Source organism: Ipomoea triloba, chromosome 12 (assembly GCF_003576645.1).
Source record: "Ipomoea triloba cultivar NCNSP0323 chromosome 12, ASM357664v1".
Classification (NCBI taxonomy): domain Eukaryota; kingdom Viridiplantae; phylum Streptophyta; class Magnoliopsida; order Solanales; family Convolvulaceae; genus Ipomoea; species Ipomoea triloba.
In genome coordinates, this window is record NC_044927.1 from 9,981,361 (window position 1) to 10,002,191 (window position 20,831).

Consider the following 20,831-nt stretch of genomic DNA (forward strand, 5'->3'; position numbering starts at 1 on the left):
TACTTGACTTTGATTTTTTTGCCACTTTTAGTCCTTGACTTTGATTTTTTTTCCACTTTTAGTTCTTTCGGCCATGTGAGCGACAACTTTTAATCGAAATTAACAAATTGTTGTGCCATTAAGGGTAAAAGTGTCTTTTGATAAAGCCCTAAATATACTTATAAATAAAATCATAGAAAAAATAGGAAAAAGAAACGTTATTTGCTTGTTCTGCTTCGCTTTTTAAGCGACAAATTTTAATCGGAATCAACAAATTGTTGTGCCATTAAGGGTAAAATTGTCTTTTGATAAATTCATAAATACATTAAACGTTATTTACCCTTAATGGCACAACAATTTGTTGATTTTGATTAAAAATTGTTGCTCTCATGGCCGAAAGGACTAAAAGTGGAAAAAAAATCAAAGTCAAGGACTAAAAGTGGCAAAAAAATCAAAGTCAAGCACTACTTATGTCAGGAATGAAAGTCGTGTACCTAAATTGACGGAGACACTAAAGTCATAGGACCAAAAGTGGAAAAAACTCCCAAAAAATTTAAGGTTAAAATCGAAAAATTTTAGTTCAATAAAAAAATATTATTTCAACAAGGCCCAATGGTCCGAATGGCGAAAGTTATCCATGGATTCCGGTCTACTTTACAAGATGATCCAGATCAAAATACACAATTAATATACTGAATGTTCACAATTTAAATTGTGAACATTCAATATGTAAATTGTGAATATTTAATAAATAAATTGCGAACGTTAAGTATATAAATTGTGAATATTTAGTATATAAAAATTGTGAACATTCAGTATATAAATTGTGAATATTTAATATAAAGGTAATATTTGAAGCGGTCCACAGAATAATTTGCCTCTGAATGGACTTTTCTTTTAACTCAAAGGTATATTTTGAAGCGGTCCACAGAATAATAGTCCGAACCACTCAAAATTATTCTTTGTTTTACAAGTGATGTTAAACAAAATATACAGAGAATTTATATGTAAGCTAATCTTAAAAATTTTTATTAAATTTGTAAATAAAATTTTAATAAATTTATTACAAAATAAAATATATATTATGAAAATAAATATGAAAATTTAAAAAAAAAACTTATCATAATTATTATATTATAGCGTAAATATATTAACGGATTGGAATTTGGATTGGTTGAATGATGTATAAGTTTATATTTATTAGTGTAAAAGTGTCAGTTTATTAAAATTGAAATTTTAGAATGTTACCTTGAAAATGTCAAAAGTTTTAGTTTTGTATGTTCGATAAGCTCGATAACATGATGTTTTAGAGTTTAGGTCAAGTATTTTAAACCAGACAAAGAAAATGATTCTTGACAACTCGACAGATCTAGCCCGAAACTAAACAGGCTGGCCCGATTGACATCAAATGATCTAATAGTTGTGGGAACGAATGTGAAAAAACCTCTATATTAGGTCCAAGTTTTTGTAACACCCACAACTTTCAGGTTGATGAGATATGCAATAATTTAAAGCAAAGGCTAACAAATCTCAATGCTAAATTAGATAAATGCGGAAGCGATAACTAAAACACAGAGGGTGCTATGCCACATCCAGGTTAAAAACCACCTAGATGCTAAGGCAAAATCCAACATCCAACTCAGAATCCTCAAATGCCATCCACAATCTAAAAAAGTCAATATAAAACATGAGTCTAAGGCACGTAGGTCCGAATTGTCAAAACATCCTCAACAATCTCTAAGCTAAACATAAAGGGAGAAGTAGATTTACAACTAGCGCTCTCTCGTGCACAATCTACTCCATACATGGAAAACAATTAGAAATATTAGCAAAGAAATGGTAAGTAATCCACCACTCACACTAGTGAGAAATACAATAGTATAGCATAGCTTTGTAAATAGATTTTACACACGCATATAGAATATATACGCCAAAGAAACTGTCCTTTGTTTAAAACCCAAATGACTCAACAACAATAGGCTGAATGAATCACAAACACAGAGGCACATAGTGACCAATTAACTCTCTCCCATCCCAACCGACATAGGTAGAGCCGTAGCTCGAATAACCACTTCCCAAGGATATACAAGACTCAAGAAGCCAAAGAATTACTCACAAGGGTTCAAGACCTCAACATATCAAACTCAAGTTCATTCCAAAGGTAAGATACTCATACAAACGATACTCAGATTTAGAACATGATCAATCAGGACATCATGCTCAGAACATTAGCCAAGGAATCAACCAACAATACTCAATCAATAATCCAAGATAAATAACGAACAACCATGAATCAATACTCAATAATCAAGGTAGTATACTCAATGACACATTCAGAATATACTCTAGAAGCAAAGGTGAAACAATCAGAGTCATTAGACCACAAAACAACTACTGGAACATAAATGGGATTGACCTGGCAGAACATTCTCAAGGAACACCACTTTCCGCCAATCCAATTCGCAAGAGAGGGCGGAACAACCCTGCGGTACGCCACTCTCCGCCACACCTCACCACCACTACACTTGCCGAAAACCCCAACGGGACACATTATACCACCAAAATGCACCGCAAGTGCAATACCAAAGCACGGATCCCAGACTTAAACAGAATACATGATATCTCATTCCAGTACCCAGAATTTGATAAGATTACACATTTCAGAAGCCAAATAATACATGGAATCCATCAAAACAATACTCAAACATACCAAGGCTCAAGAATGACCAACACAATCCAAAGATCCATAAGATAAGCTCAATAATCCAACAAATCACAAGCTATAACCAAGAAATAATCCACATGATTCCACAAAACACCAAAACACATATATACAAGAGTGAAAGTAGGTTTAGTGAGACATGGAGGGTTACCTCTAAGCTAGCTTCTCCAAAACCCAATCTCCTAGCTCATCCATTCAAGCCTCCATCATCACCATGATCATCTTGACCCAAGAACACCCCAAGGAATTCATAAGAAACTTATAAAGACTAAGGAAATGTGGGATAAAATGCAATCTAAACATGATTTGGTACTTACCCAAGCTTAGGAATCCTTAAAAGAGTAGTCTTTCTTTGAATCCTTGCTAGGATGAAAAGATGATGTGTGTAGGTTTTTAGGGATGAAGAAAGTGGTGTGAATATCATGTAGGAGAAGGAAGAAGACTAGGGCAATTAATTATTAGAAAGCTTTTATATGAATCCCACAAAGTCTATACATACATAATGTATGTAGTATTAGGGTACTTAAATGAAATATGGGCTCTCATATTAGGAATGTGCCATGCCTTATCAAGAATTAATTAAATAGCATAAGGCTTGAATCATCAAAGGATTGGGCCAATTTAAATGCACAATATATTATAAGGGATGAAAGACTCTAATTGGTATCCCTTACAAAATTAAATGAGAGAATTAGGCCTCATTAGAATTTAAATAGGCTAGGTTATGAAATATATATTTATTTAAAAGAATCGAGCCCAATTAATTAAATTAATTCTATGAAAGAAGGAATTAGCGGGGTTCAAGGCATGATTTAAATCCGGGGTATCATAGTTTTCACCAATAAATGCGACTTTACATAATTATATTACTAATTTCTATTAAAAAAAAATAGAGCTAATACCACAAATGGTCCTCTAACTATTAAGCTAGTACTCTTTTTAGTTCGCAACTTTCAATTTGACCAAAACACATACCTTCACTTTTATTTTATTTTATCGCAAATAGTCATCCATTAAAATTTCTGTTAAATGAGTGTTAAATTAATTAATTAATATGATTGTGATTATATCTTTTAGAAAATTATGTGGGTTAATTTAATATGATTATGATTACCTATTTAAGAGAATTATATGGAAACATAATTAATTTTAAATATTAAGAAAAATTAAATTAATAAATATAAAAATCATATTGTAAATTGTAAAGTAAAATTATTATAAATATATAAATTATTCTCATATTTCTAGCTAAAATATTATTCTTCCTAGATTAAAATCTCTAATATAAAAGATAATTATTTTTCATTATTTTAAAGTTACAATTATCTGATAGTTATAGTATCAAACAAATTCATTGATGATTCAATTTTATGGTATATATATGTTGATAAATTAAAATAAATAAATACTTATTTTGAAAATCTAAACATAGAATTTATTGTTGACCAACAAAGTTTAATTTCACAAATAATAAATGACTAACACTACACTTTCATCGTAAATTTATAGAAGGGAAAGAGAAATTACTTTGGGCTTTGTTGACTTACTAAGTGATGATTTTGTTGAACAAGACCGAAGTCGCGGTATTTATTTCACTCAAGATTGGGTCTCTTTACCAAGTGTTATGCATGTGGCTTCAGGAGTATTAATGTTTGGCATATGTCTCCTCTGACCGAGATCTTTGGGGATGATTCCATACTACAGCTCGGGGGAGAAACTTTAAAGCACCCTTGTAGTAATGCGCCAGGTTCCGTAGCTAATCGAGTCGCTCTAGAAGCATGTGTACAAGCTCTTAATGAAGGATGTGATCTTGCTTAGGAAGGTAATGAAATTATTCACCACACTTGCAAATGGAGCCCTAAACTTTCTGCTCCTTGTGTGGTATGGAAGGAGATCCGATTTGAATTTAAACCAGGGGATACCATGGATCTAGATGGAAATTAAATATAAATGAAATAAATACTGATGCATTCATTGGAAAGAAATATCAGCGGCGCAAGGCAGCTTCTTAAGTCAGATTCAAGGCTATTTATATTAGTTTTTTGAATTCCTTTTTGTTTTAACTTTCCTATTTTCGTGTAGGTTACCGTTTATGACTGTTACCTCCCTTAGTATTTAAATTCTTAGGATTTAGTTGTTTTTCATCAAGGAATTTGAATTTTGAATTAATGATATTTGGGAGAGGAAGAACTCCAAAATTTCTTCAACTTTGTTTCCTTATTTTAGTGTTGTCAATAGCAGTCATAGGTAGGAAAGGTTCCAAAAAGTCCCCCTTACCTGCACATCGCCCAGTGACGCATTCTCAGTTCTTTAGGCACACAACAAATTTGGTATCAGAGCCTGACGTCATGACGATCACGCCTCGGCTGAATCTGTCCAAGCCCTTCAAACCGCGGTCGAAGCCATGCAGTCTGAACAGGACGAAACTAGGCAACTGCTCCGGTAGCTACTGGCTGGGAAGGGACCTGCGAGAGACGATTCCAATAGCCCCAACCACGGCTCTGCTCAGGCAGCGACACCTGCGACGGCAACAGCGGTTGTCTCTGCGACTGTTCCGAAATTCACGTGGATGGAATTTCCTCGCTATGATGGCATCGATGATCCCACTGGCTGGCTGCATCATTGCGAACATTTTTTCAGGACGCAGGGCACCTCTGAAGGCGATTTCGTGAGTCTAGCGGCGTTCCACCTCACCAGCGTGGCGCAGCTGTGGCACTTCCAATTGGAGATGGAGGAACCTGCCATGTCTTGGCCTCAGTTCAAGCAACACTGCTACCTCCGTTTTGGCCCTGGACTCCGCGGTAATTCCCTCGGCAACCTCACCCGAATTCGCCAGGATGGCCGTTCAGTGGAGGAATACTTCAACGAGTTTCAAGAGACTCTGGTGTGCACGACGTCTGTTCGGCTGGACCAGAAGGTGGGCCTCTTCACCGCTGGCCTCGACGAATGGTTGCGTATTGACGTCGAGAACATGCATCTGCTCAATCTGGACGTTGCGATGAACCTCGCTCGATCCTTATCGCGCAAGCAGCACTGTTTTTCGCCGGCGGTTCCAACTAACCCTCCCTTATCTTCTATTCCCTTCGCAGGTGGTTCGGGACAGGGGCTGACGCACTCCGCTCCTGGTTCGCGACCAAGGCAGTTACCTGCGCCGACGGTGTCAGCTTTCAGTTCTACCGACAGCCGCTCTGTTGCGGCGCCCAGACCGGCGGGTTCGCAGTCCCGTTTCTCCGGTGGTTCGTCCTCTGGCCCGCCACCGGAACGGCGCCTCTCCCGTAATGAATATCTGCGACGACGCGCCCAAGGTCTCTGCTTACATTGCGATGAAGCTTGGTCCCCAGCGCACAACTGTAGACACTTGTTCATGTTGGTGATTGACGATGCAGCTCCGCAAGATGAACCCTCCGCTGAACCCTTCGCCCCGGTTGACCCGGACTTAGAGAACCCAGAGATTTCTTTGCATGCGATTTCGAGAATGTGGAATGGGAATACTATGCGCGTGAATCTGTTTTTAAATGATAGTCCCATCACTGCCTTAATTGATTCTGGAAGCACCCACAATTTTGTGGATTCTAAAACAGCTAACCAATTGGGTTTGAAGTATCGAAATTGTCCCTATCTGAAAGTGGCAGTCGCGCGAACGAATTACTAGATTGGGCATCTGCGAGGACATTTTATTTCAGAAAGATTCCAATTATTTTCCTGTTAATTTATATGTAATTCCGTTAGTAGGGTTTGAAATTGTATTAGAGGTCCATTGGTTGCGCACTCTAGGTGCGATTCTTTGGGATTTTACGGCCCTGACCATGTCTTTTCAGTATGGAGGCAAACCCATAACGTGGCAAGGGGAACAAGTTTCACCCGGTCACGTGCTCACTGCCGTCCAAGCCCAAGTTAGCCTTAATAATGTCCTAGAGCACATCCTGACGGATTACTCTGACCTTTTTCAAGAACCCACAGCACTGCCACCCAAGCGCTAGTGCGATCATCGCATTACGTTGGTTACGTGCGTAGACCCAGTGGCCGTTCGTCCCTATCGCTATCCCTAGGTACAAAAATATGAAATCGAACGCCAATGTGAGTCCATGCTGGCCCTTGGGATTATTCAACCCAGCAGATCGCCATATTCATCCCCGGTGTTGTTGGTGCTCAAACAAGACCCTAAAAACTTGTCAACCAAACAATAACAATGACTTTGATACCCATTTCTGATAGCCAAACCTATCAATCAAACACACCCTAAATGTATATTACAATTTATGGTACTAAATTACTAATCAATATGAAAAGTTCACAGAAAAAAGAATAATAATAACTAAATAAATAAAATATTCCCAGTATTGATATTTAACTTTTCCAAAATCAAGAGGGATTTGGATGGCAGGATGTTGGGTCGAGCCTTCAATAACATTCTAATTCATGATCTGTTCTGATATCAATTGTCAGAATCAAATGCTTATCAAAAGTTATAACGGTTAGCAGATACACAACTTTACCTCCCTATACTTAAATAGCCATCAGCACGTGTCATGTTTCAATAACAAGATGCTAACTATACCATCTAAGCTAACGATCAACAAACTTAATTTAAAAGGAAAAAGTGTCAAATAGGCCACTAAACTTATCGCTTTTGTGCAATTGGGCCATTGAACTTAAAAAGTGTGCAATTCAACCATCAAACAAGCAAAATTTGTGCAATTGGACCATTTTTACAAAAATTTTCTGGTAAAATCCAATTATATTACTAACATATATGTATTAAGAGTAGTATTTTCTTCTACCATACTAGTTGGGAGTCAATATTGAAATGTTTTTAACTCAAATTGAATTAAATTTTTTTTTAAAAATGGTCCAATTGCACAAATTTTGCTTGTTTGATGGTTGAATTGCACACTTTTTAAGTTCAATGGCCTAATTGCACAAAAGCGATAAATTCAGTGGCTATTTGCACAAAAGCGATAAATTCAATAGCACATAAATATTTATCGACATAGATCACAAGTCAAACTTTATCAAGAATAGTTTCTAAGTGGAATATGATTGTTTTTTTATAAGTTACATCTATTTATTTAAATGTATCATTATTTGTTATTGTGATTATACTCATAACTTTAAAATTCCATATTTATCTATAAAGTAAATTAATTATAAATTCAAATTTAATTTTTGGAAAATTGTAATTTATTATGCCATCACAAATATGTCAATTATCAACGTCATTACTGAAATATTAGCTGCGTAAATATTGACCCTCAATTTTCAAAGCGTGTCATATATTGCCCCATCCCCTGAATTATTATTGGTGTAGATGTGGTTATCCACCATTTTTCCTGTTTGAAGATCACATTTTTCCTTCGTTTTTCTTTCTTCGTTTGTTCTCCTTCCACAGACAACAATGTATCTCCTTCCTATTTGGGGATATGCAATATATGTCACGTTTTAAAACTTAAGATGCGACATTTACCCCATTAATAATTCAGGGATACATTAATAATTGTCATATTTGTGATGAAAATAAATTAAAATTTTCCCTTAAAATTTTTTTTGTTTTGTTTTTGTTTATCGTGTAGCTCAAAGATAAAGAAACAAGTAATTATCAAAGCAAAAGAGAAAGGGAAAAGAAATGTTGATATGAAGTTGTCGAGACTCGACAAGAGGAAAGGAAGATGTCAAATAATAAGTTGAGGTGTAGTAATGAAAGTGGATATATATATAATATGTATATATACACATATGTATGACAATATAAGTGGTGTGGAGGCATTATATGAGCTAGCTGTCGCGAATGCCTCCAAACGCTTCTCACGGGGGTTCTCTATATCTCTACGCACAAACCTTCCCCCACCACCACTCCTTATCCCAAGGCAGGGGAGAATTATTCTCTCATCTGTGTTTTCTTTACAAAATAATTAATTTTTTTTTTAAAAAGAAACAATAGGATTTTTGTCATTATATTTATATATGAAATAGCGATTTTATAGATCACTCAATTACTGGTTTGAGTATTATTAATTTTTCAATTTTCACGCGGTAAGGGGTTACGTTTAATAATTTTGGTTCCTTGATTTATTAATACAAATTTTAATGCTTTACAATTACATGTGATGAACTTTAACCGTCTTTGTTGATGAAGAACAAAAATTACCACATTGTCGATAATGCTTAATGTCAACAATTGAAAGACCAAAAACGCTAATTTATATATAAATATAAAGATATAAGACAGTATTTTCCAAATGTATTATGTATCAACATCTCAATTATTGATTAACGATTTCAATATTTTTAAACTTTGATCTCTCCTTCTTTTCTTTTTTTTTTTTTTGGTGCTCAACTCTGGATTTCCACCATCGCGCTCCATACCGAAAGACAATGATCAACCACACCCCCAAGTTCGATAACTTTGATCTAAAAAATTAAAAATGTAATACTTTTATTCTTACAAAATGACTAAAATTGAGACACTTTAAATACGATTCGAACTAAATCTAAATTAATCTTATAGTAGTCAAGATACAAGATGTTGTACATTGCAGGTTATCTCGTAAATCGAAGATATATGATGTTATATATATATATATATATATATATATATATATATATATATATATAAGTTTATTATAACTCGAGGAGACCGATCTGAATAGGTAAACATTATTCTCGTATCTAGATAATCATCAGTTTAATTTTTACCAAGAATTTTTCAGTCCAGCCAGTCGCATTGACAAACGTTCATTTGCTTGACTTACCCTATCCCCACTATCATGTACGTACAATAGTATTTGCATCATTTCATGGTTCGCGTAATTTACAATTTTTAAATTTGCGAGTAAAGGCATATGATGCATCAACGTTGTAGTTTTGTACTAAATTACCATATTAACCTAAGTTGAAAAATCCCTATCGACTTTTTCTATATGTTTTTATTCTCATCTGACAATTTATCATTATTATTGAAATTAGTATAACTTTCTGTTTATAGAATTAGCGCGTTTATCCTAATAACAACCAAGCGTCCAAGCCTAAATGGTCTATTGTTTAAGGTAAAAATTTATGTGACACCAATCTTATCGTGAGTCAGGTCGAACAAATGTAATATTAATTAAGAATAAAATGTTTATTACTTATATGACAAAATGTAATACGTTTACATTTTGATTTAAAAGTATTACATTTTTTCCTCAAAAGTATTATATTTTCCCTTATAAATAGCAAACACATGTCAACATTACTTATTAGGAAAAAATGTAATATTTTTGATGGAAAATATAATACTTTTACATCAAAATGTAAATTTATTACATTTTTCTTCAAAAGTATTACATTTTCTATAATAAATAACAAACACTTTATTCTTGATTAGTATTACATTTTAGCATATAAGTATGGCATTTGGATGTTGATCCAACATAACCTGACCCGTCTCACAGGTATGGATCCGTGAGACGGTCTCATATAAATATGAGCAATTGTTTAAATACAATTCATTAGTAATCGGCTGTACGTATACCTTATTTTATAGTTGTCTTAATCATGTATTGAGTAATAAATAAATAAATAACAAGTTGAATAAAAAGTGGAGATGAGCTAATGACTTAATTAATCCTATTGGGTATAATGTGATGAGAACAGCTTTTCACCACTACATTTGCCTCTTTACAATTAATTGTTCATGTCAACATCCATCTTGTTACCATTACCATTAGCAGCCTAAAGAATAAGCTGACGTAGTTACGGTGAAGTGGATAATTTTAGTTATTGTATTTTTTAAAGCCTGTTTAGTATTTATTTGTTTAGATCAAAATAAACAATATTTAGATCAATGATGTGACAAAAGTATAAAAATTTAATTCCACCATTTGGCATCAACTTAATTTCTCAACATGTACAATCTATCGTAGAGTTTATATGAGTTTATATCAATCAACTAATTTAAAAATTAAATACGATATTTATACCACTAGTCGGGCACCATCTGGACATGCCCTCTCCTAAGAAGACAAAGCCAAAAAGAAAAACATTACCAAAATATATACAAAGTGTCTATTAAGTTAAAGGATCAATTGGTAGTGATGAGAACCAACTCTAAATTATTTTAAACAAATTAATAACGATGTTTACCAATTTAGCTCATATTGATGGTAGGAATTTAGTTACGATGGTTAGTTCTTTTAGTAGTGTTTTAGTTTGGGACTCTGATCTCCTTATGTGTATTCAACACTTCTTTGATTAATATAATTTTTTGTTTTGATGGTTTAAGAAAAAAACAAATATCGATAACATTGTACATTGACACATAGTATAATAAAAGAGAGAATTTTGAATTCCTATTTTTGAGAATTGTTCTCACATACATGCATGCATACATCGAATCTTGTAGTTATATATATGTTCCCAAATGCATTAATGTTTTTATTTAGAACTTTTTTGGTAATATAATTAGCTTATCAGTCAATTTTGACTTATTTAACCACTATTATTTGTTTGACATGATTAAACATTGAATATAAGTGTTTGATTAATTCGCTTTTTAAAACAACTATTACTCTAAAATGCTAAAATTCAAAAAGCTGCGCAAAACAACTTTTTCAATTAACGTTTTGAGAAAAAGTCATTTTGCATGTAATCAGCTATCAGCTAATTTATCAAACTATCTTTCTACAAATAACAAATGTTATCAACTAGTCAAATTTACAAACTTAATCAGCTAAAATCTAACAGCTGTAATTACCAAATACCCCTTAGTGTAAAAATATGAAAAATAGTGGCAATAAAAAATAACGAAATAGCATGGAAACCAACAGATTTTCAGCAGTGTTAGGCTCGATACTATGTTCCAAGAAAAGAAAAAGAAAGAAAAATTTAAAAACTACACCTAGTAGTATTAAAAACATGGTATATATAATAGTTGCTGGATGATTGAGGGGCAGATCTGGCAATTCAAAATTGAGAATACAAAAATATAATTTTGTGCAATCAAAATCTCCTGTGAATCTTGTGGTACTCATGCAGAATACAAACAAAGAGATCATATGGGGTTTGAATTGAATACTCCTTTTCCCTTTATAAACCCATCCAACACAACGCAGCCGCTCCAGCAATATGAGTCTGATGAGAACTAAAAGAGGCTTCAAAGAAAGAGAAAAATCATTTTTCTGAGTGATATATATATATATAGCCCAGATAGATATGGGATCCAAAGATGAAAAGAGAGCTGCCCTTAATCAACAGCTCCGGCAGCTTCGCTCCGCCACTAATTCCACCGCTGTAAAATTTTCTCTATCATAATCTTCATTTATAACTCCCTTTAATTTCTTGCTAGCTTCCTTCACTGTTTAATTCGTTTAAAATCCAATAGATTTATTTATCCATTTTTACCTGCTTCTTTCGGTTCTTTGCTCCCTTTGGAGTTTGGAGATGGAGTGACCCATATTGTATCAGTTGATGATTAAATTTTATCAACAGATTGAAATTATTTGTCATTTTGGAAGAATACCCTTTTTAGGATCAAGGGTTTACCATTTACATCAAAAGTTATATCCGGTAGTAAAAACGCAACTTTATTTTCTTATATCTCCACACATTTTCAAGACGCTAGGTGCTGGACTTGGTCTTTAAACTCTTTACCGGCCTCCACCTCATAATCTCCCAGCCACCGGGCACTTAGACTTAGCCTTTCACTGGCCTCCTTCCAACACCCTTTGACTGTAAGATTTGGATTCAAGTCCCACTAAAAGTTAATAAGTTTTTATTAGTCCGCCTAGCTAATTATGGAGTTCAACAATTATAATTACAGAACTCGATCAACTTGTAGTGTAATTGCAAGGTGTTTGGGCCCGGGTGATTATATATAAGAATCATTAATTGTTTCTGATTTCTATTCTCCGTGTATAATCTTAAAATCTCATTAAGATTTTAATTAGGACAAAATATGCATAATTAAATGAGTTTGTTTTTGTCTGTCAGGTGAATAAAGCATCGATCATTATGGATGCATCAAGGTACATAGAGGAGTTGAAGGGAAGAGTAGACAAGTTAAATGAAGATGTTTCATCTTCCCAACCCTCCGAAGATGATACCCAAACCGCGTTACCTGTTGTATGGTTTTTAACTTCATTCATGAAATTAAATCATCAATTACAATAAAAAAAAATCGTATACTATCATTTCTGATTTATATTGAGAGAAATTTTTCTTCCTTTTGTTAATTAACTTAGTCTTAATTTCAATCTTGAAGAGTTCAAAATATAAACTTTTTAGTACCATTTCAACCACATTCATTTTATGACTTATATGACGTACTATTCTTAACTTTTTATAGTTACAACAATTAGACTGATATAGATAAGATTTTATTTCTCTATATTTGCATTTTGTAGATATTAATTGAGAGACTGTGAATTCAACTTGTGATTTTAAAGTGTTTGACATTCCACATTATCAATCCAAATTTTACACTTGATACATCATAAGGAAAATTGTAATTTATGAGCCTCACAAATATGTCAATTATCAATGTCACCCTTGAATTATTAGTACTGTAAATATTGTCTCTCAATTTTAAAAAAGTGGCATATATTACCTTCCCTTGAATCATTAGTGGTGTAAATGTGATTACCTGTCGTTTTCTCTATTCAAAGACCACCTTTTTTCGTCTATTTTTCTTTCTTCATTTGTTCTCCTTCAGCCGACAACCATATTTTTACTTCTTTCTATTAGGGGAGGAGTGCAATATATGTCACGTTTTAAAAATTGAGAGACAACATTTACACTACTAATAATTCAAGGGTAACATTGATAATTAGCATATTTGTAAGGAACATAAATTACAATTTTTCCTAGATCATATATATGATCAGAGAATGTGTTAGCTCACACTATAGCTTGAGCTTTAAATTTTCAGTCTAGACCGCTTCTTTGGTTTTCAGTTGTTTCTAGCTTCTTGTATTCAACATTTTATCTCGGTTAATTAATTCCAGTATTCATGTTTTTATTTCAAGAAATATATAACCCTTCCTCGGAATGACCATATGATCATCTTCTCTTTCAAGCAGGTTACAGTAGAAACCCTAGAAAAGGGGTTCTTAATCTCTGTATTTGCAGAAAAGAATTGCCCGGGTTTGCTAGTCACCATTCTTGAAGCTTTTGAAGACCTGGGCATGGAGGTGCTGGACGCTAGGGTTTCTTGCTCCGACACTTTCCGCCTACAAGCTGTTAGTGAAGTAAGATATTAATTAAATAATTGTTTTCCGATTTAATTATTTTGGTTTTCATGTTTTTTCTTCCTAAAAATTAGGAAATAAACCACATATAGAATTTGATTTGAAGCACATACAAGTACAGTGAAACATGAACTTATACAACTCACATAAAATCTTTTACATAAGATTTGTCGGATAGCAAACGCTATTCATAGTCCCAGCTGATGTTTTCTTCATGCACTTGTCTTAAACATCACGTGTGACTCAGTACAAAACACCATATATCCACCTCATAATTACGACCACAAATTTTTTTTTTCATCTGTTTCTTTTTTATATACAGTGCTTTCGTGATTTAAGTTTAATACCAATAATACTATTTTCTCGAATATAATAGTTATTGTTGAGCATAAATAATATATAAACATAAATGTGGAGTCCAATTATCAACTTAAGCTTTAATTGAGATGGGAGCACATGTCCAACTATCAGCTTAGTCTTTTAATTGGGATGGAGCACATGCTTCAATTGTTATTTCTTAATAGACCGTCATCACATTCTGATATTATAAATTATAACTTGTAAGCATCAATCTCTTACCACTATGCCAAAAGGTATAACTAGTAGTGTGTAACTTTATTTTTTTATAGACTGTTATCCCTTTTTCAAGAGCCAGCTAAGTACTGGACCAGTTGTTCTACAATGGACAAAGTAGACCCTGGTACACCTTGTAAAGTAGACCCAGGTCCATAGAATAATTTGTCGTACTCGGCTTGATCCTTTACGAACTTCTGCCCAACAATCTTCTAGCCACATGATGTTAGACTTGGTCTTACCAGCCTCCACTCAACCAGTATCAACTAACTTACATAATCATGAGTTCCGCAAGGAATTTAACTCGATTATTGATTCTATATTACAATGCATTTTCAAATTAAACATGATAAAAATTACATCACCGATACGTAATTTGCACTTGATGGATAATTGGATACTATAAATTAAAGATCAGGATTCAATACAAATGTGCTGAAATACACACAGACATATATATTATATTCATGAAAGCAAATGTTTATTAATTTAATTATATGATTATATTCTGATGAAGTAAAAATTAAGAGAATTTTTTGGCATGAATTGCAGAAAGAAGGAGATACTGATAACGTAGATGACCAAGTGGTTAAACAAGCTGTAGTGCAAGCTGTAAGAAACTGGAGTGCAAGAAGTGGGCAAGATTGATATACTTGTAGACGAACTTGCATTTTATCGTTTTCTTTTTCTACTCCTTTAAACTTCCCCCCACCAAAAAAATATAAAAAAAACTTAAAAATTTAAAACAATATATATATTTTAAAAATATTCTAAAATTCAATTCCGAAAAGTGTAACTCCTTTTGGATTGACTTTGGGTATACATATATCATATGGACTTGAAGGCATGCCACATTTTGCAGTTCAAAAAATGTAAATAACTATTTTAAAGAAAATGTTACACTGAGTACACAAAGTGACCATGCTATTTCTCATTCAATGTAACTATAGCTAGGATTCTACATGGGATACCAAGCCAAAGAGTAAAAAGTAAATGTTTAAAAACTATCACTTAGAAGTTGAAAGTTATTAATTAAGTTGAGGTAACATTACATTATATATGTGTGTGGTAAAATCAACTATGAAATATATATATATATATATATACACACACACACACTATGCTAGTGTTTGTACCGGTACGATACACGATAATGAATATTGACCTTATAATAACATGATTTTATTAAAAACAAAATAGTTAGTTATTAGTAACTAACTCATAGAATGAAAGAAAAACATTGATGAACTACATTAATAAAAAAGGTAAATGTTAAGCATTATATACGACATTTTTAGTCGTATTTAGAGACCTTCATCATCCCCACATATCAATACTTTCAAACTTCTTGGATGACTTACCCTTGACACAACTACGTACATTTGACCGTGATTAAAGACGAACTTCTTCAAAAACAAACCCACATGAGTGATAATGTTTGTCCTTGTCTTTTATTAATTGTCTTGGCATAAGAAAGCATCAAAGAGAATTGTTTCCATTGAAACTTGAATGGTAATTTGAATCAGAAGGTATTAGAGACATCCGCGATACTAAAACCTTTGTCCTTGCATGAGCTCCGCTAATAATTTTAGCTTCAAGCACACGATCAACCAATATTGTCACTATTAAACGTGTACCATTACACAAGCCTAAAGAATAATCAATGTTTCTTAATAGCATCACTGGTGAACCTACTTTAAGTGTCAATGAATGATTTGGAACACCTGAGCATTTTAAACCATTTAAAAATTCAGGTGTGTAAATCCGCCAACATATCAACATTTGAATCAAATTTGAATACAGAGTCGCAGCTGAGATATGTTCTACCTTCAGCTTCATTCATAGCATTCATATACTCATTTATGCTATCCACCACATCCAAAGTTGAAGCCAATATTACACGATTCTCTAGATAACTTTGATCACAACCTGCATTCTGAAACATTGGGAATGCACTTTTTACAATTGTAGCAATAGGATCTTCTTCAAAATTTAACAAATTTTCCCTTATAATAGTGATTTCAGAATCAACATCATTTTGTACCCCCAGCACACCGTCACCAATATCAGCTATCCACTTGGCAAAATCTTCAACTTCGTGATAGTCATCCCCATTTTGAATATCTTGCAATCTAAGATATTTTGTGAGGTCAAGTACTCAACAATGTTTCCATAGGTACGATGAACTAATACTTTCCCCAACAAAATCTTGCCTCGTTCCTTCGGGAATAACCGAAAGTATCTAAAATCTCCACCAAACGCAATAGTTTTACCTCCAAAGGTCATATATGAGCTGAATGGTTTTTGAAATCTCAACAAATCTCTCATTGTCTTGTCCAATGCTTCAAAGCAGTGTTTGTGCATCACTGAAGCTTCATCCCAAATTATTAGTTTACACTGAACAACCAATTTTTCCAAATGACTTCCTTGTTTAATGTTGCGTGTTGAATCTTCATTTATTGAAATGGGTATAGCAAACCTTAAATGTGTTGTGCGTCCCCCATGCAGCAGTAACGATGTTATACCGCTAGAGGCAACATTAAGAACAATCTGACCTTTAGATCACAAATATAAAGATAAAGATCACCAAACTAAAGTATTGTCTATTCTACCATACCCATACACAAAGAACAAACGTCTAGCGTTTGCGTTAACATCTTGAATTATTGTGTCATATATTCCTCTTTGTTTTTCAGTTAGTTGATTCACCAACATTTCATTTTCATTCCTTTGCTCTTCACAATCATATGAAAGCTCTTCATAGATTAACCTATTTAATTTGATGATATTCTTGAATTTTCAAAATTTGGAAGATGCATATGAGGAAAGTCACTTAAGCTCTTACCCCAAATGTCTAGCTCCCCTAACTTTGTTAAGTAGACACCAAGGGAACCACACCAACCATTAACTTTAATCTAATTCCGTAGAAGAGAGAGGAACATCTTAGTCAGGATAGTTGCAAGTTTTCATCTCTCCCGTTTAGCTTTCTCGTGGAGGGTATTTTTAGGGTTCTCTTTCTAAGAGGTCTTTTCAGTGAGTTTTTTCCTGTTTCATTGCAATGGAGAAGGGTGGTCCGAGCGGTCTAGCTGAGGCATACGAAGCACTGAATCTTGAGGATCAAGATGTGGATGTCGTTGTGGAGGCTGAGGACATTGTCCAGCCGGTTTTCGATTTCAGATTCGCTACAGTAGGACGTGTTGTGACTGATAGACCAGTGAAGTTCGTTGTTTTCCATGACGTCATGGCTTCGGCTTGGCGTCCGGCGAAGGGTGTTCATATCCAGGAACTTGGTAACAATCGTGTCCTCTTTACTTTTTATCAAGAACGTGACATTTTGAGGGTGGTGGATTATGGCCCATGGACATATGAGCAGAATTTGGTGGTTTTGAAGTGGTTGAAGCAACATGATGATCCGTTGCTGGTTAAGTTGGAGGAAGAGGCGTTTTGGATGCAGGTGCATAACTTGCCTCGAGGCTTCATGTCTGAGAAGGTGGCAAAGCTGGTGGGTAGTTCAGTGGGAAGGTATGAGAGTGTTGATCCAAAAAACTTTGATGGTGGTTGGAAGACGTTTTTACGGGTTCGCGTTGTTCTTGCGTTGTCAAAACCTCTGAAGCCGAAACTCCGTATGAAGAAGCCTGGAGGGGATTGGTTTTGGGTTGACATCAGGTATGAGCGTTTACCTTCGTTCTGTTTTCAGTGTGGAATCATCGATCATGGGGATCGTTTCTGTGCTGTTAAACCGACGAACTCATCTGGTGAGAAGCCGTTTGGTTCGTGGCTCAGGGCTGGTGGTAGGAGATGCACACTAGCTCCGGTGAATCGGTGGTTAGTCTTGGATCCGACAGCGGTAACTCCTGAACTGGATGTTCCGGGGGCGGGGGCTGAAACCGTTACTCATAACGGCGGAGTTATGAAGCCGTTACAGTTGAATGAGTCATTTAAGACTATGATTAGTGCAGATGAGGGAGTGGGGGGAGGAAATAATGGGGTGCGGGGGAGTAATGAGGGGCTGATTAATGTAGAGGGTAAGGTCCATTATGGTGAGAGTAATGAGACTGATGAGTGTGAGGGAGTAGTGGTTATTGATCCAAAACGCCGTCGTACGATAAATGTTGAGGAAGGTAATGGTAGTGGTTTTTCTCCAATGGTCATTGAGAAGTAGTCTTCTAATGATGAGGTGGGCTTTGGTTGCCAGGCCCACCCGACCCAATGAGTTGTTTAAGTTGGAACTACCGTGGGCTTGGAAACCCATTGGCAGTTCAGTCTTTATTCGGCTTAGTTCAGCAACATAAGCCTGATATCTTGTTTCTGATGGAGACTATGTGTACTAATCGACGAGTGGAGAGAGTTCGGGTCAAATTAAAGTACGAGAGTTGTTTTGTTGTTGACGCGATTGGTCGTAGTGGAGGTTTAGCTCTAATGTGAAACAGTGGTTTAAGTGTGGAGGTAGTTGGGTACTCGAATCATTATATTGATGCGAAGGTTGGCGGAGATGGTTTCTCTCCAGCGTGGCGGCTCACGGGCTTTTACGGTCACCCTGACCGGAATCGCCGTAGAGATTCTTGGGAGTTACTAAGGTGTTTGTCTTCTCTTTCTACTCTGCCTTGGGCCTTAGTGGGTGATTTCAATGACCTACTTTGGGATTTTGAGAAAAGAGGCCGGGTTCCTCACCCTCCTTGGTTTCTTAGGGGCTTCCGGGAAGTAGTGAGAGAGAGTGGCCTTGAGAATTTATATTTTGGGGGTTTTCAATTCACTTGGGAAAGGGGTAGGGGAACTGAACATTGGGTACAAGAAAAGTTGGATCGAATTTTAGTTTCAGGAGAGTGGCGTGATGTTTTCCCGAGTGCGAAGGGTGTGGCTCTTGAAGGGGGTAGTAGTGATCTTTTGCCATTGTTGTTGATCACAAATAGTTTTACTGGTTTGAGGACTCGACGTCGTCCGCGGTTTGAAAATGCTTGGGGGAAAATCCTGAGTGTAAGGGGGTTGTTGAGGGGGCGTGGTTTGATTCTCAAGGTAGGGATTTCGTGGAGCGGCTGGAAGATTGTGGGAGAAGGGTGTGGAATTGGGGAAAGAGGGTGGGGCAGAGGGAGGTGGAGGATTTAAAGCAATGCAAATTACGTATGGGTTTATTGAGGGGAAAGAGGGAGGAGGAGGCAGTTCGACAGTTTGGTCAAGCACAGGGCCAGTCCTTAACTATTCTACAGAATTAAAGTGATAGATGGAAACAGCGTTCAAAGGAATTATGGTACACTTGCGGTGACCGGAATTCTCGCTATTTCCATACGTCAATAAATCGAAGGCGTCGTCGTAATTCAATCCGTCGCTTGCAAAATTCCGATGGTGTACTAGTGTCGAATGAGGATCAAATGGGAGCTGTAATGACAAAGTATTTCTCAACGTTATTCACTTCCGAAGAAGGGTGTGCTGGGCTTGTTCTGGAATACCTTGATGGCCGAATCAATGATGAGCATAATGAAATTCTGTTTCGCCCAATTCTAACAGAGGAAGTGAAGGGGGCTCTTTTTTCCATGCACCCGGATAAATCTCCAGGACCTGATGGGTTATCTCCAGCCTTTTATCAAATGCATTGGGATATTCTGGGAGAAGAGGTAGTTTCCTTTTGCCAAGCTTTTCTTTTGATTGGTCGTTTGCCTTCTCGTGTTAATGATACGCATATTGTTCTTATTCCCAAAACAAAATCCCCTGTTTTGATGTCTGAGTTCCGTCCTATATCTTTGTGTAATGTGATTTATCGCATTTTAGCTAAAGTCTTGGCAAATAGGATGAGAGTTTTGTTGAATTCTATTATTTCAAATGCTCAAAGTGCTTTTATTCCGGGTAGATCCATTGTTGATAATGTGCTCATTGCGTTTGAGTCTGCCCACACTTTGAATAGGCTTAGAGGGAGTCGAGGAGGTTTTGGTGCTCTTAAAGTTGATATGAGTAAAGCGTATGACAGGGTCGAATGGGGCTTCCTGGGAAAGGTCATGTTGAGAATGGGTTTCAGTGAGCGTTGGGTGGATTTAATGAGAGAATGTATTACTACGGTCCATTACAGGGTCTTAGTGGAAGGTAAAGGGTGGGGCCCTATTATTCCGGGTAGGGGCTTGCGTCAAGGGGATCCTCTATCTCCATGTTTGTTTCTTCTTGTGGCAGAATGCTTGAGTGCTATGTTAAGTATTCAAGAACGGAAGGGGTCTTTACATGGGTTGAGGGTTGCTAGGAGGGCTCCTGCGGTGTCTCATTTGTTCTTTGCTGACGACTGTTTGTTTTTTTTTCGGGCAAATAGTCTTGAGGCGGGTGTCATTGGTGAGGTGTTGAGGGAGTATGGTGAG

The 20,831-nt window shown here is 35.6% G+C and overlaps 2 protein-coding genes across 2 annotated transcripts; one reads left to right on the forward strand and one right to left on the reverse strand.

Annotated features, from left to right (window-relative positions):
* The first annotated feature begins 11,789 nt into the window (after nucleotides 1–11,789).
* LOC116000404 (transcription factor bHLH61-like) lies at nucleotides 11,790–15,343 on the forward strand. The gene is made up of 4 exons (XM_031240483.1): nucleotides 11,790–11,968; nucleotides 12,668–12,799; nucleotides 13,756–13,923; nucleotides 15,049–15,343. The coding sequence occupies exons 1-4, from the start codon at nucleotides 11,891–11,893 to the stop codon at nucleotides 15,142–15,144; spliced, it is 474 nt and encodes a 157-aa protein (XP_031096343.1). The 5' UTR covers nucleotides 11,790–11,890; the 3' UTR covers nucleotides 15,145–15,343.
* Nucleotides 15,344–15,975: 632 nt separating this feature from the next.
* Nucleotides 15,976–16,860, reverse strand: LOC115999333. The gene is made up of 3 exons (XM_031239189.1): nucleotides 16,730–16,860; nucleotides 16,324–16,628; nucleotides 15,976–16,220 (listed from the first exon to the last, which is right to left on the reverse strand). Exons 1-3 carry the CDS (start codon nucleotides 16,858–16,860, stop codon nucleotides 15,976–15,978), a joined length of 681 nt encoding a protein of 226 aa, XP_031095049.1.
* Nucleotides 16,861–20,831: the final 3,971 nt, after the last annotated feature.